A 16,656-nucleotide genomic window follows, 5' to 3' on the forward strand; every position below is an offset into this window, starting at 1 on the left:
GTAAGTCAAAAACCTCAATACAGATGATATAGTCTTGAATACGTGTCTTCAGAACCTGTGCCAACCGCCCTTTAAAAGCTCCAAATGAGAAAAGAAATGCAACAGCTACACCTTGCCACCATGTTAAGAACACAATCGACTTAAAAACCAGAAACTTGGCCAAGGGCTTAATAGGTTCCAATTTATTCTTCGTGACAGAGTAAAATTGCACAAGGCAATACAAGGCCCAGGTCTGGCTGAAATTAAGAACCACAGCTAAGTATGGATAGCTGCAGGCAAACTATAAAGTTTCAGATCACAAGGAAAGAATATCTCAATATTATAGCAATGCCTATCATCCTAAAGAGCAAGAATAACAATGAAGTGAAAACAGATTTTTTTTTTTTTAACACAAATCTGAAAAAAATGAAGAATAGTAGAGGATAACTTACGCATATTTCCATTCAAACTTTCCCTCCCCATAAATACCAAAAAATTGGAAAATCATCGCAAGTAAAGCGCATATCATTTTCAGTAACATCTGTAAAACAATCCTCAGTCAAACAAAACATCAACTTAACTAAGGTACAAGATAGGCAATGATTTGAATTATTTTGGGAACTCACATATTGAACAATGCCAACTTTAACAGCTTGATAAAACTCAGGACCAAGAGACCACCCGCTGATAAAGCAATTAAGTGGAAAAGGATGCTCAACAACTCCGTAGGCATAAACTTCATCCAAAAGAGGTGCACTTGAAGTGACCATACTGTGACTTTCCATAAATTCAATGGTATTTTTCTCTCCACCTGCAAGTTCATGATACATATGGGTTTTGTTATTAATATAAGATACATGTTAATACTTTTATACTTCATATCAATTTCATTTGCATCTATGGCAGATATTTATTTTTATTCTTATTTTTATCAAAACGATGAATATATTAACATCGAAAAAATAGAATGTACAATAAAGAGGCACAAACTATCCTCTCAGATGAGCTAAGCAATCCCTGGATAGCAACAAAGAACAAGGAAATAATAAGCCAAAAAATAGAGAAGAGAGTCAATTTCATTTGGCAGATTTTACTTCCATTAAGCAGCCAGCATCTGTTCCTTTAGTGGGGGAACCGTTCAGGCAATGATTCCAGTCTTCATATCTAATTCTTAAGCAAAAGGAGCAAAGAAATTCATTGGTCTACCCCATAGACTTCCCATAAAATTATAGACATCAGTGCGGCTATGACAATTTGAACAAGATTTTCAATTTGCTAAAGGAGTTAAGGGACAGAACTATAAACCACCTCCAATTAGCAGTATAATCAGAGAAGTGCATTAATACCTGCTAATTCAAGTAACGATCCAATAATACCTTTGTAGGCTATTTCTTATCTACACCTTCTGTATCTTTTATTTGTAAGTTGTAATCCACAACAATGACAAAGGTACTCAAATAAGCCTAAATACCAATGTACTTCAAGTTGGCACAATAATAACAATGATATTACATTAAAATAGGTAGGCATGAAATCCTTAGTTGGAAACATTTCCAAGAGAGGATAATAATTTAATGGAAGGGGAGCAATGGTTTTAGTCAAGAAGTGTACATTTGTCAATATGGTATCCTTATATAACTTCTGAATTACTATTAGGAAATGATTTTTTTAAGTATGATAAGTTATAAAATAACAAATGAAGGAATTGAAATAAATGATCAAGGAAAATGGTTTTAGTCAAGAAGTGTACATTTGTCAATATGCATCCTTGCCTGGTACTTATCCACAACAAAAGTCCAAAATCAGCAAATTTAAAATAAAATAGCAATCAGTGCTCAAACCCTTTAGACATACCTAAACAGGCTATGAGATACCTCTCAAAGCAGTATAACGCAAAAGCTTCATAACAATCCCGTATGACCTCATAGTTAAAGGCAGCTTTTGAATCCAAGAGCGATAAGAACTGTCCCAGAACAAAAGATCATAAGACATACGTCCAAGAGAAAAATCACTTGAAATAAAGAAGATGAGAAGTCCTGAATAGTATATTATGAAATATTTCCAAACAATCACTCCGTGTAAATCAGTATGTGACCACATAAGAAGCAGCTTTTAAGTAAGACTTGGGATCATATACTAGATTAAACAGGTAGCTCTTCAGCAATTAAAATCATCTCTACATTAATGGGAGTGCAAAACTTTCATTCTATGTTTTCAATACTTTTTGTGCAATTATTACTCATACTATCACTACATGGACGGTTTTTTCTCCTTTATGACCATTAGAAAGCTTTATTTCTTTCAGGAATGAAAAGCAATGCATAACAACGGAATGAAAACAGATTGAAAATAAAGAGTGCAAACAAAGAAGAAATGAAACATCTCCTTCACTTCTGGAGAAATCAGGGGGAGGGGAGGGAATATAAAGGTGAAAATATTTAAATGTTATCATACCGATTCTAATGCATAAACAGGAACCATCAAAATCAATCCAATCAAAAACTTCTGCTCCTGCAAGCAAGAATAAATCTAAATCCTATCAATTCCATTCCATAAACATAGTAAAACAAGATACTCTGAAATCCAATTAGCCAGCCACAAGGAAGGGCAGCAATTGGAAGTACAGTGCAGGAGTAATATACAAATTAGTAAGCAGAAATACATGGACAAAATCTGAATGAATGATTAAAAAGAAAAAAGGAAAAAGAAAAATCATATGGTGCAGGAATAACAGAAAATTTGAAAGTACAACATCTTCAAATGAACATGGTAATAACCTCAGGCTGATTGTATGATGATAAATGTTCAAAGATAAGATACATGGACAAGACAAGAGCCACCAACACAAATATGCCTGCACTGCAGATTGCCCAGCTATAGAGTGATGCTGATCCAGAACTTGCATTCAGGATCCAAAAGTTTCCCACTCTTCCTGATGACGACTGGACCAAACTTGTTAAAGAGAATAATATAAAGAATACCCCCTTCCATCCCATTCCAAATAGTTACAGTTTGTTAATAGATGAACCAATTCTAGTGGCAAGACATCCAAATGTTCTTTTTTATACACTTTTAAAAATCTGACCCATGTTTTTCAGCAGCTTCTGTAACAACCAAGTATCCTCCAAGACAATAACTGACAGTCTGACACCTGCTAAATTTTATCTCAACACCAGTACTCCTAGCCAGAGAAAATGATAAAGTTGAAAATCAGAACTGAATCTTATAGGCCTTGAATACAAAAAGCCTGTACAAAGAACAAAATGTGTCAAAACATTAAACAATGACCAACGAAACACTGAACTGTCCATGATATGAATATGAACATATTACAGAAGAGACAGATTTTTGTACAACTAAAGGATCATTGTAATCCAGTAACTGTTAGGTCCAGAACCTTGTCCCTAAAACAAATGAATCTATAAAGAAGGCCCAATCTTATCCTACCACGTTACAAAATCACAGCAATCTAGCTTCATTTTCTCCAAGTCATAATCCAAACTCATAATCATGTTTCATCACATATTCACATCACGCCACAAAAAATAGATTAGTCCTCAAATCTTGTGTACTTACTAACGTACTCCATATTTATTAACTGCTCTTCACTAGACCATATTTCAGACTAACATTAAACCATATTAACAATAACTGTTCAGCGTTTTTAAACAAAGCAGAAACTTCAAACTTAAACTAACATTAAACCATATTAACACCATATTTCCGGTTAACAGTAAGCCATATTTCTTAGTATGCTCTACTCCATAAACAAAAGTGGCAACTTGAACTAACACTAAAATTACTGCAAACTTGTGCTTCTACAGAAAGGTTAATGAACCAGAAAATAAGAACTCTTGAAAGCAATTTCAACTCAGTTTCACACTACAATAAATTGAATATTGAAAGTGGCAAAAAGCAATTAGGTTTTGCAAAGCAATTGCGGAGATTGAACATCAGAGCAATGCCGAGAACGTGCTTTGTTACCGACTTACCGGATTTCACGCGAGACGATGATCTTCACGACGAAACGACGGTGATAAAATCACTGAATTAGAGAACGATAGGGAAAAAATTCACTCTGCAAATGTTTTAAATTCGTGGGGCTCTAAGCTCTTTGATCTTGCTTAGGGAGTTGGGAGAGTATTAGGATTTAGGAATCGACAGTGAAACCGTTGAGTTAAAGCTACGGCAAAATGCATCTTGCAAAATCACAGACGGATCTGTGTTCGTTCATTTTTGCGGGCCCTACCGTGTTTAGAAAATCAACGGTGATTAACTTCGCTACTCGTTGGCATGCCGTTCGGGTCCCACAGTTGGAAATGGAAATCGCCCAGTCTGATAAAGATTGCGCTGCTATGTTAAGTTATTGTACTATTCTTTAACAAGGTCTCTAGAACTCATTAATGATTACGTGTCACTTACGGAATAATAAAAATATATGATAATATGATATGATTTTAGATATTAATTAAAAATTAAAAATAGTCTTTATTAAATGAATAATAAAAAAGTATCTTTATTAAAGTCCTAAACCAATTAAACATGTTAAAGCTGAAAAAATAACAAAAGAAAAATATGAAGGGACAAAAATGTCATTACTAAAAATAAGAAAAGTCATGATAATGATTAAAAGTGTCTAAAAAATAATAGTCTAAAATGTTAAATGACAAAAACGATAATATGAGACTAAATTTAAAATTGTCACCAAAGACAATGAACATCTGGTGGAATTATGTCTATATAAATATAATAGAGTAAAACAAGAAAAACAATAATAGTGAAACAATAATAATATAAGCAGAGATATTTTATTAATATTTAGACTATAAGCATACATATAGATCTCCATTTACAGATAGAGATAAGAAATATAGGAAGTTATCTAGTCTATAAGATAAAGATGAATGTCTAAAAGATCTCTATAATTAAGGTAATTAGGTCTACATTTACACGGCCTCCCGTTATTGTATTATATAACATTCCCCTTGAAGTAATTATCATACCTTATGTGTCTCGTTAAAAACTTTGATAGGAAAAACATTGTTGAAAAACTAATCATATCAAAGAGAAAAAGAGTACACGCTCAAATATTTGTGCTTCAATTCAATGTTACCTTAATTTGTTAAAATCCTCAAGAACCAAGACATATGAAAAAAAAAAAAAAAGAAAGAAAGAAAAGAAAAAGAGTGTAATCCATTACAAATACATATACTTTAGTACGTCTTGCTTTTTAAAACTCTTTCTCATACTTATTCCATAAACAAGTGTAATTTCTCAAAAGTTGATGTAGGTAAGAACTTAATAAAAAGCTAAGGTATATAAGGTTCTCACTATATCTAATTTGTTTAACATTAACTTGTCTAGCCTATTAGAGTTAATAATGTACATGGACGAACTTACGCCGGTAACGTGAAATGTGTTATGTTCTTCACCCTTAAGGTAACTCCATTTTCAATCGTTCAATGCATGCAACATTATCCTAAAATAAATAAATAAATTAGGGGCATCTATACTTGCTTTTAATCCATACTACTTTTGGATCGATATGTCATATAACTAACCTTAACTAGGCATACTCTTCACCAGCTTCACCTATGACTATAATTTCAAAGTGATTGGGAAAATGTTGATACTAGTGTTTGCTTAGTAAAACGTTATGATACAAAGTTTTGTTATAAATGAATAAATAATTAACTAGTATGTGAACAAAATTTATGTGGATTGGATCTAAATATATACAACATCGAGTCTGTTTGGCAGAGTTTATTTAGGAGCTTATAACTTATTTTAAACTACTAAAAAGCTATAAGTCCTGTTTGGTAATGTTCCCAAAATAAGCTCTTAGCTTAAAATAAGAGCTTATTTTGGAACGTTTAAAGCTAGTAGCTTCCTAACTTTTTTCTCACATTTAACCTTATTATTTTAAATAAATGACATCATTTACTCTTCCCAATTAAAACCCTTTTATCTCCTCTCCTCTGATCTGTAAGTTTCACGGCAGTCCCCTTCATCTTCAATCGCAAGAAGCATCGCCATAGGTATGTATATTTATTTGGTTGTATTGCTTATATATTGTGTTGTATTTCATATTGCATATCTGTAAGCATGTATTATCCAATCTCAAATTCAAACTTGAAAAGAAAGAAACAAACTTGTTTTTTTTTTTCGCATGTATTGAATAGATTATTATTTTTTCCCTTGCTGGCTATCCAATATCAAATTCAAATTTGTTTTTTTTTTGGCTTGTCATATGGTACTGATTTACTACGGCGGGATTTGGGTTTTTTTTTTTTTTTTTTTTTAAATTTCTATTCAAGTATTCAACTACTAATGCTTGTTTAAATTGGATTATTTGGATTGTTTGATGTGTTTAGCCCATAAACTAAATTATTATTATTGTTATTTCTAAATTAGCAATATGGCTTCAACAAAAGATAATATGGATGGAGAAAATTTTAGGTGGACCAACGAGTACGTGGTGCTCTTTTGTGAGATTTGTATCAAATATATTCGAAAGCATGGGCGTGGGTTAATGAAATGGAAAGAAATTAAAGAAGAGTTTGAAGCTACCGCCAAACAAAAAATTGCACATAGAAGTTTAAAGAATAAGTGAGATGCTATGAAAAATGAATGGAGAACTTGGAAGCAATTGAAACGTGAAGAAACTGGCTTAGGGTGGGATCCTAGTACACATAAAATTAGTGGCTCCGATGAATGGTGGGAGAAAAAAATCAAGGTTTGTATTATAGATTTTTAAGATTAAAACATAATTATATTTTGGTGTTGATTGTAAACTTATTCTTTTAATTTCTTTTGTAGGAGAACCCAGACTATAAAAAATTTCGTAATAAATCCATAGATAGATCCTACAATGGACGATTTATGGTCTAAGTTATTTGAAGATAGCTATGCAAATAGTGAATGTTGTATTGCACCCACTATGGATCCTCAATTAGTGCAACCTGTCGATATTAAGGAAGAAAATAGGGAAAGTGAAGAAGAGAATAGAACTAGGCAGAGATTTGAAGATATGTTATATTCTCAGGATAACCAACATTATATTCTTCTCAATTGCATGACTGGGAGGTAGATGGGTCCTCATTTTGGAATAATTTCATGAGTGAGGTGAATAATTGTAGTGGTAACCAGGATGTTAGTGGCACTTAAGTACCTAGGCAATCTCAATTTAATAATGTACGAAAATTTAAGTCAGACCTCTATTGAGATGAAGGAGATTCGCAACAATATTGCTACTTCATTATGAGATGCTAGATCATGATTTGCTAATAGTTTTATTTTAAAATGTTAAATTTTAATATGTAAACAAACTAATTTAAATTTTATGAAGATGTCCTTTTTAGACTTTTTACATTTATCAACTTGTCAAAAAAGCTAATTTTACCAAACACTTTTAAACATAACAGTTAGTTTAACAGCTCTTCAGTTTCAACTCCTAGCTTATAGCTGTTTCAGCTTTCAGCTACTAATTTTCAGGTTTCAGCTAGGTTTGCCAAACATAGCCATCATCAATATACCCTATTAATCTAATAAATACAACATCCTATCATTGTATATTTGATTTGTATTTCACATAAATATTCCCTACCATAAAAGTATAAAGCCACTTTTTCTTATTTTGAGGAACTTTTTTCTACTTTTCCAATTCATGCATTTCGAAAGCTTGAAAGAAGAAAATTATATTTTATTTTCCCATTTTACATATGGAACTCTAGAGAAGAAGCCCAAATGTATAGTATATATACGCAACCACAAAATAAATACTCCATAGTTGGTTTTAGTTTAATTTGACTTAACCCCAAAAAGTAATTATTTTTTTCCTTTCTACATTTCACTTCTCTACATAATATAATACATATTTCCTTCATTTTTGTCTTCTTTTATTATCTATAATTTTCTCTCTCTCTCTCTTATTTATTTATTGCATTTAGGAAATAATATGGAGGATAAACCTATAGTGTGAAATAGCCTCAACACTTCGTTATATGAAACTTATCAATACAAATTAAAATAGGCATGAAATATTAAATAATAGAATTAAGAATGCTAGTGAAGTGTATATATATCGCAGCGTGCATGGTATGTGCATGTTACGTGCCCATATATCCATTTCCTCAACTCCATTTCATCGAATAGTTGGCTTAGAGATTTAAAGTTACTCCATACGCAAAATCAAGAATTCAGGATAAATGAGTCACTTCTACTCGATTGCACCCTAGGTTGAACGAGTTTTTGTTATAATTATAAGTATATATAACTAAATAAGCAGAAATGAAAGATGAATCTGACTCCAAGAAATCTCTGACCATCTCAGACAGCTTGTCTTCTCCAGATCGAGATACCCATTGCTTCCATGCTTTACTTTCTTCTCATCTATTTGAAATTAGAATGTGTCGTTGTTGAAAACTTGCTGTTGTGTTTGGCCGAAAGCTAGAAATCAGTATTTTCTAGAAAAAAAAAGTATCTTTCAATTGAAATTGAAGAAAATTATTCAATTTTTTTAGGTCTAAGTTAGACCAAAATTTTTATTGTTTGGTCCGATTTGACATGCATGATTCATATTTTAATCAAACTTGTTCAGTCTAATTCAGATAATAACCAGACATATAAGAGTTAATTCGCCTATTTGACATCACTGAAAGAGAAAGAGAATTGAACATATATAATAAACTACATAGTCTATCAAGTGATAAAACAAGTTGACAATGTAATATATTCAATAGTCAATATATAAAGGGTAGAATTAAAATTTAAAATTTTCTTTTAAACAGATAAATTCATAGTCAAGTATAAATAGAGTTAAAGATTGAACAAAAATTATGCTAGAATACAAAAACATTGAACATGAATTGATAAATAAGAGATAAGATAGAATATATAAGTTCTAAGTGCTTACATAGACACATCAAGACATCTTCAATTTCAAGAGACTCGATCTAAGCTTCAATGTTATATCAAGAAATTGAGTCAATAGTTGAAGAAGAAAACAACTTTTGTTGTGTATCAAAAGGAGAAACTAACTCTACTAAAGAAGTAGAAAGAACTTGAGTAGTAGATGTTAGTAACCTTGTTAAAAATTTACAGATGATCAAAGCTCAAGTGTCCGTTCACTAACTTTGTAATTTATGAAAAAGTAGTTGCATAATAAAATTTTTTCCTAGTGCAAAAGAAGAGTGGAGTAAAGAAATTACAACATTCTTAAACCACTATAAATCTCTCTATATATATACTTTACTTTCAACAATTTACATTTCAAGTACGTTCCAAATTCGTTTAAATTAAAGCTCAAGCAAACCATAAAGACAATGTGTTGAAAATATTTCATAAAAAGTTAGAATATAGTTACCCCTAGTTGGACCGACCACTAAGCAAACCTTGGTTGCATCCTCTCCCCCTAGTTGGGCAAATTATGGTGTGGACCATGGTCCACGTAATGTTGCGTGAACCATAACAAAAAGTACATTTTTGATATACTAAATATACATTATTCGTGTACTGAATGTACATTATATTGTATAATGTATATTCAGTACACAAATAATTAATGTGTATCCCCTAAATACGATGTACATTATTTTTATACTGAATGTACATTATTTGATAGTATAGTCTACACAGCCATCCCTCCCCTAGCTGCAAGATACCTAGTTGGCTGACCATCAAGGGTATAGTAGAAGTCTAGAAGATCTATTTAATTGACCCCCAAATATGGGAGATATATTTGGGTAACCCACAATACCAAAGATCTAATTAATTGACCTTTGGAAGGGCACACTTGAGTTAGCCGACCTCGGAGCTATAAGCTTGTTGTAGCACATAAACTATTCAACAATCTTTTCTTGGTAAATTGGTATTATATCCATTGAGTGACACAATGTGGAAACTTTGTTATCTAGCAAGGCCCTCACTTCGAGAATGAGATCTTCATATATATTCTAAGCTCCTTCAACAATAATATCAAGTTTGGTGCCCTCTACCTTGAGTCACTAGGACTTCTCAGACAAGCATTCTTTGTGATAGATCATACGTGGTTAGCCAGACCATGTAGACCAACCTCTATTTTTCTTTTTTGAACAATTTATTTATTTTTTATTTAATTTTAACTTATATTTTTAATATTAGATCAGTTTACTATTTTTTTTTTGTTAAACCTTGCAAAGTACCAGAAAAGCAATGAATTGAAGTGAATGAACTGAGTTTGCATGCAACTATGCAAGTGGTTGTATGGGAACAATTTTTTTTTTTCAATTTTTCTATTCACATAAATACTCCGTAGTAGATTAATTACAATGATAACAAATTAAAAGATGATGAAATAACTCATAGATATATTTGAACGAATTGTGAAAACTTAACACGAGTACGTGATACATATATATGGTATCATGATCAAAATATGTTAATCGTTGCACGAACATAACATAAGGTGAAATTGGTGATTTTGCTAATAGTTTATTTACTATATATATTGGCTATTTTGAATAAATAAAAGAAAATAAGGCATCGGCAAAGATATATTTTATGGGCAAAATGTAATTACATGCAAAATATTTTACACATAGTACAAAAATGAATAAGGGAGACTTACTTTTCACAACCCTTCGAAAAAGAAGGGTGGTGTATTCTTAAAAAAAAAAATTGCAGTGGTAAAATTGTAAATATTTGAATAAAAATTCGCGACCGTTGCTAACTAAAATGGTCACAAATTGAAAAAAAAAAGCGGGTAGTTTCCGTGACCGTTCATCTTGGAACCGTCACGGAAAGTTAATTAACAACCTAATTTCATATGACCCTAAACTGCCCAAAATTCCAAAATTTGAACAACCCCATCAGCCCCAAAACCCTAACCTGCCCGTCACCCCCAAAATCGAGACAACACCCGACAACCCTGCGCCAAGACAAGGAACCAACACAATGCACACACCCAAAGACACAAAATCCGAATGTGAGAACAACAAAAAAGGACAAATCGGGAGAAAACACACCTTGATCGACGCTTGGACCCAGTGGTCCCCGCCTCTTACCCCGTCAGGTGACCCCAACGACCCCCATCTGTGAGGAAGGAGAGTGGCTACTATACCTCCAAGGCCGTGCCGTTGAAGAGAGGATACCGATCGTGCTTAACAATAAGAACCACACTAGCGAGTGATTAAGGAAGAGAGAGAATAAAAGTAAAAAATCATAATTGCCTCCCACCAAAATTAAAACAAAACACGGAAGACTTAATACCAAATATTAAATCTAAACAATTAAAACAAATCAAGACTGTAGAATGGAAAAAATAAACGCTTCAGATTTGTCCATAAGTTTATATTTTAAGAGTAGACCTGTTTTTACAGGAATGTAATTCATATATATATATATATATATATATATATATATATATTTGCGTACGTGCATGGTATGTGCATGGTATGTGCATGGTACGTAATGAAAGGGAGAAAATATTTTTATGGACCTGATGAGTGATCCAGCACAAGTAATTTTGAACCAAGCTAGAAGTCTTGCATGCAAGATGAAGCATCATAATGATTCTCAATCTTAAAAACCATATATCCATTTCCTCATATCAGCTCCATTTTTATCCCTTCAATATAATTCTTCTCTCCAATAAGGCATGATTTTCCCAAGAATCTTAGTTTCAGCTTCTGTTACATATATTCTCAACAATCTCCTGTTAAGCAAAACAAGCCAGATAGATCAGAGTTTTTGTTATAATTATTATAAGTATAACTAACCAGAAATGAAAGATGAATCTGACTCCAAAAGAAATCTCTGACCATCTCAGAAAGCTCATCTTCTCCAGAGATACCCATTGCTTCCATGCTTTATTTTCTTCTCATCTATTTATCTATTTGAAATTTGAATGTATCGTTACGTTGTTGAAAACTTTCTGTTGTGTTCGATGTATATATACTAGGAGTTCGTCCCTAGCTAGTACGTGGGAGAAAAGGAAAATGATATGCCTCAAATTTCCCTTACCTTACTCCGAGTTATATTGTAGTATATGTCCATATATATCTACTGGGTTAGAACCTATTAAAAAAGTCATAAGGGTTCAAGTGACGGACTCCACACCAAAAAAAAATAAAAGGAGACACACTTGAATTTCGAATTAAGGGTTGACTGGGCAGCCACCGAGAGCCCGGGCTCACAGGCCGGACTAATTGATTGATAGTTTTCTGTGTATCATGGATTTACCGATTAATTTACTTTCTCGAGACATCGACTTCACGGAATCTCAAGATAATGAGGGATTGGATGATGGATAGTGTACCATGCCGACTAAATGGACCGGCCCAAGGAAATAATTAAATCAAGGAAACTCAAGAGGTAGGCCTAATACAAGACAACAAATGAGACTAAATAGGATTAGGCTTATTATTCATAATGTACTTAGGGATTCAATCATTATTGCATGTACCATGGTCCACACAACTGTGTGGACTATAAATAAAAAGTACATTTTTAATATATACTAAAAGTACATTATTTGCTCGAACCCACCACCTGCTATACTGTTGAACATAGTTCAGTATTCTGAGGCTCGAACCCACCTGCTCGAACCCACCTGTTATTCTGAGGCTCGAACCCACCTGCTCGAACCCACCTGTTGAACATAGTTCAGTATTCTGAGGCTCGAACCCACCACCTCCCGTATAAAAGGAAGGGTTTGATACCACTGGACCACAAGGTCCTTGGCTATCTTTCAATATAATTAAGAATCACAATAGGAATTAGTAGTCTAGGATTCTTATTTGTTGTAAAGCTCTAAGCATAAGGAAAGGACAAGCAATTCTCAATAATAAAACATACTTATTTTCTTTATATATATATTTTTCATATTTCTCATATACTCATTATTTTAACGATTATGTTGACCTCACTATTCAAAAGTCATAAAACCAACACTTTGTTATATCAGACTTATCAATTTAGAAATAGGGATAAACTATTAAATAGAATGAAGAAATGCTAAATGAAGTAAATAAAGCAGGAACATTAATGTTTTTTCCTCTTCAAAAGTGACTTCAACATTGACATTGTCACATAACTCATCAAAATACTTCCTAATCAGCCTCAACAATATTTAAAAAAAAGAATACTGTATATATATTATTTAGGTTTGTATTAATTTATGTGCAGAGTACGTGGTGAGAATGAGATAATTTTGTTGCAATTTTGAGAGAGCCATTTGGATTGCATGTAGGTAGCTTTCCTCCAGGGTGGAACATGAAGCCCACTCTCTTTTAGGGATTGTTTGGCAGCTTCACAGAGGAGAGAGATTATGGTGTGGAGTCTATGCTCAGTTCCTACAAAAATACAAGGGAGAAAGCTTGAAAGCTCCTTGTAGGCTTCTGTAGGCCTCGCCACCTCAAACTGTGACCTCAAATCTGTGTCCACAATTACCCTTAACTGCTCCCTCTCACTCTCACTGCCCTTCATCATCACATCAATGTACTCATAATCGCCACTAAATTTTAATGCTTCAACACAAGAATAAAAATAATTAAAATCAGTAAAATGGGCAGGTTAGGGTTGAAAGCAAAAAATCAGAGAAAATATTTTTTATGGACCTGATGAGCGAGTGGAAGTTTTGACGCGAAAAGTCTTGCAAAGTGAAGCATCATAGCCATCCATTCTCAATCTTGAAACCATCCATTTCCTAAGCTCTTTGGGCTCCATTTTCATCCCTGCAGCTTCTTTTCTCCAGTAAGACATGATCTTTACAAGAATCTCAGTTTCTGCTTCTGTAGCATTCTCAAGAATCTCCTGTTAACCAAAACAACCCAAAAATATGAAATTAAGAAAACTGAGCGAACACAGGTGGACTCAGACTGTTAAACAGACCAAGAAAGATCCGGTGAATTTACCCAAAAAAAAATTAAAATAGATGCACCTGGAGAGAGAGTTGGTGATCTTCAACGATTTCAACTTGGTGTGGTTCGTCATCACAGGAGTGTTCGTTATAATTATTATTCCCAGCTGCAGAAATGAAAGTTGAATCTGACTCCAAGAAATCTCTGACCATCTCAGAAAGCTCATCTTCTCCAGAGATACCCATTGCTTCCATGCTAATTTTCTTCTATCTAAAATTAGAATATCTGTAGTTACGTTGCTGAAAATTTGCTGTTCTGATCTGGGTGTGTCTGGGACTCTGGGTGATATGTATATATATATATATACACACACACGCTATACATAATAGGCAAGAGTTTGTCCGCAGTTCCTAGGCCCTAGTCTGTGGATGAAAGGAAAATGATAAGGTTTAACCTTCAGATCACACTACAGTATCGTGATTAATTGAAAGAAGAAATGAAAAAGTGACCTGATTTATTGAATAAAGAAAGTAAAAGAAAAGAAAAATAAAAAAAAACTGTCATTCAGTTTTTTTTTTTTTATTGTAAAAAGTTAGAGAAAGTTAACGCTTAACGTAGTATTGCTTGAAAGAAATTCACGGGAAAAAGAAAAATGATAAGTATAAAAGTTTCTCCTTCTGTATTTTGAGCACTCCTTATTAATTAAGACTATAAACTTTTATAAAGGTTTTAGAAAATTTTAAAAGAAATAATATTTAATCTAAACTCTTATTTATTTATTTATTTATTTACTTATTTTGCGATATATATAAGGATTTAATGAACAAATATGTAACATTGTTACTTAATTGAGCGAATTTTCTATATAATAATTTTTTGCTCTTCTAGAATTCTGTAAGTAAAATTTTGATGTTATATACGTACTTTGTCAAATTTCTTCAATGTACTCATTTTTCATTTGTGGAACATAAGCTTCATTGTTCTTATATAGGACATTGGGGCCGGGGTAATATGTCACATGCATAACTAATTTAATTTGTGACATAGCATTATGGGGATCAAACAAATATGATGACCTCAACTTGAAGAGTTTTTAACAAGTTTAGAGGGGTCGGGGTGAATAAATTTATTAGATTGTAAAATCTTTTCGAAATTGAGTGACTTGGGAAATTACAATTTCAAAGTACTCCTTAGAGTAGCGTTGAAATTTTAATTACTTAGTCAAAACTAATTTTATTGAATATGCATCAAAATATAAATTGTTAACCTTTTTAATGCCTTAGACACATTGTTTGGTATTGCTTGAATGTTAATGGAGTTTATCAGCCTTAGTACTCGTAAAGTTTTCAATTCTTTGACTTCTATTCTTCGGGTCTCTAATTCTTCTTACTAATAGCCTAGCTCCTTCGACTTTTTGAATCTTTGACTTCTTGATTCATGAACTATCCAGTTAGTCTACCTTTCGAGTTGAGCTACTATCCGATTATTTTACTTTCAGGTGGTATAGTCCAACCCTTTGTGAGATTATGTGGATGTGAGTCATCAAAAAGTTTCTAAGTCTAGCCAATGAAAAAGGAGTTAGAAATCTATTCATAGTATATTTGGTATCATCAGAATCTATTACAAAAATTCCTAACAATTTTTCCATTTTTGATGATTTCAAAACTTATTCTCTAATTTTGTGATTTATTTGAACTAACTAGCCAATTTGACATTTTCATTAAGTATGTAGCTTGTACATAACTTTGAGTTTGACACTTAAAAAATTCTAAAAAAAAAAAAACTTAACAATAAATATTTAAAGTATAAATTTAAATGAACTTCCACTAATAAACATATTACAATTTTAGTACATAAAGTTCAAACCAAAAAAAGAATTTCAATAAAAATTACAAAATTAGGCTATTGCAGATATAATGTTTTACCTTTTTCTTCTTGTATCATGTCAAACTCTTCATTCATGAATGACCTCGTTCCTTGTGTGCAAGCTCGAATGAATCCCCTATAGGCTATAGGGTTTGATCACATTCATATTAAGATAGTTCTCGAGAGCTTCAAATATGTCCTGACCATCCATCACCCCCATCTTCAACCAAGTTATACACCAATAGTTATTGTGTTTTTGTGCGGAACATGATCCTAAAACCATGTCGTTTTACTTAATTTTTCTTTTTACGCGACCCGTTGCAATAAATATTTTTATAATTCATATGTACATTATTTTAACACAATGTACATTATCTTATCCCGTAAATTTTATTATTCTAACGTATAAAATACATTATTCTAATACATAATATGCATTATTCTAACACATAATGTACATTATTTTAATTCATAATGTACATTATTCTAACTCATAAAATTCAGCAACGTCATTTTGGACCATATTCTTATACTTTGTAAAATTGAACTAATAAACAATAAAATTGTTCCCAACCCAGACGCCACGCTGCCACCACAACCTCCTCTCATCACACCGTCTCAGATATTGCCCTTGACAACTCATCACTTTATCTCCATTAAGGGGAAAGTGAAGCCCAATCTCTTTGAGGGATTGTTTGGCAACTGCACAGAGGAGGGAGACTATGGTGTAGAATTTATGTTCAGTTCTTACAAAAATACAAGAGATCAGATCAGAGAAAGCTTGAAAGTTCCTTGTAGGCTTCACTCGGCTTCGATTCGCCACTTCAAACTGTGACCTAAAATCCGTGTCCACAATTACTCTTCAGTCTTCACTGCTCACTCTCACAGCTCTTCATTATCGCCACATTAATGTACGCATAATCTCCTTTAAATTTAACGCAAAAATAAAAAATAAAATCAGTAACATATATGA

The 16,656-nt window shown here is 32.6% G+C and overlaps 2 protein-coding genes across 3 annotated transcripts in view; both read right to left on the reverse strand.

Moving 5' to 3' along the window:
- Positions 1-4,097, reverse strand: part of LOC116022579 (protein LAZ1 homolog 1) — a 5,635-nt gene extending 1,538 nt beyond the window's left edge. The window contains exons 1-7 of one of the 2 annotated variants that reach the window (XM_031263336.1): positions 3,972-4,097; positions 2,757-3,160; positions 2,434-2,490; positions 1,834-1,942; positions 606-790; positions 432-520; positions 14-269 (exon numbers count right to left, since the gene is read on the reverse strand). In XM_031263336.1, coding sequence (XP_031119196.1) covers positions 14-269; positions 432-520; positions 606-790; positions 1,834-1,942; positions 2,434-2,490; positions 2,757-2,975 — 915 coding nt within the window. In that variant the 5' untranslated portion in view covers positions 2,976-3,160; positions 3,972-4,097. Of the gene's footprint in view, positions 1-13; positions 270-431; positions 521-605; positions 791-1,833; positions 1,943-2,433; positions 2,491-2,756; positions 3,227-3,971 lie in introns of both variants that reach the window. The other variant, XM_031263335.1, reaches the window with a different exon arrangement.
- On the reverse strand, positions 3,052-14,062 carry LOC116023573. Its single transcript, XM_031264575.1, has 5 exons — positions 13,898-14,062; positions 13,575-13,770; positions 13,323-13,484; positions 3,220-3,226; positions 3,052-3,160 (listed from the first exon to the last, which is right to left on the reverse strand). Exons 1-5 carry the CDS (start codon positions 14,060-14,062, stop codon positions 3,052-3,054), a joined length of 639 nt encoding a protein of 212 aa, XP_031120435.1.
- Between the last annotated feature and the right edge of the window lie 2,594 nt (positions 14,063-16,656).

This window comes from Ipomoea triloba, chromosome 6, assembly GCF_003576645.1.
Source record: "Ipomoea triloba cultivar NCNSP0323 chromosome 6, ASM357664v1".
NCBI classification, from domain to species: domain Eukaryota; kingdom Viridiplantae; phylum Streptophyta; class Magnoliopsida; order Solanales; family Convolvulaceae; genus Ipomoea; species Ipomoea triloba.

Excerpts from the sequence above, each read along its gene's own strand:
- LOC116023573 (XM_031264575.1), bottom strand. The coding sequence starts at position 14,062 with ATGGGTATCTCTGGAGAAGATGAGCTTTCTGAGATGGTCAGAGATTTC. Across the intron at positions 13,771-13,897 it reads ATCACCAACTCTCTCTCCAG|GAGATTCTTGAGAATGCTAC; the intron begins GTGCATCTATTT and ends TTTGGTTAACAG. Across the intron at positions 13,485-13,574 it reads AACTTCCACTCGCTCATCAG|CATTAAAATTTAGTGGCGAT; the intron begins GTCCATAAAAAA and ends CTTGTGTTGAAG.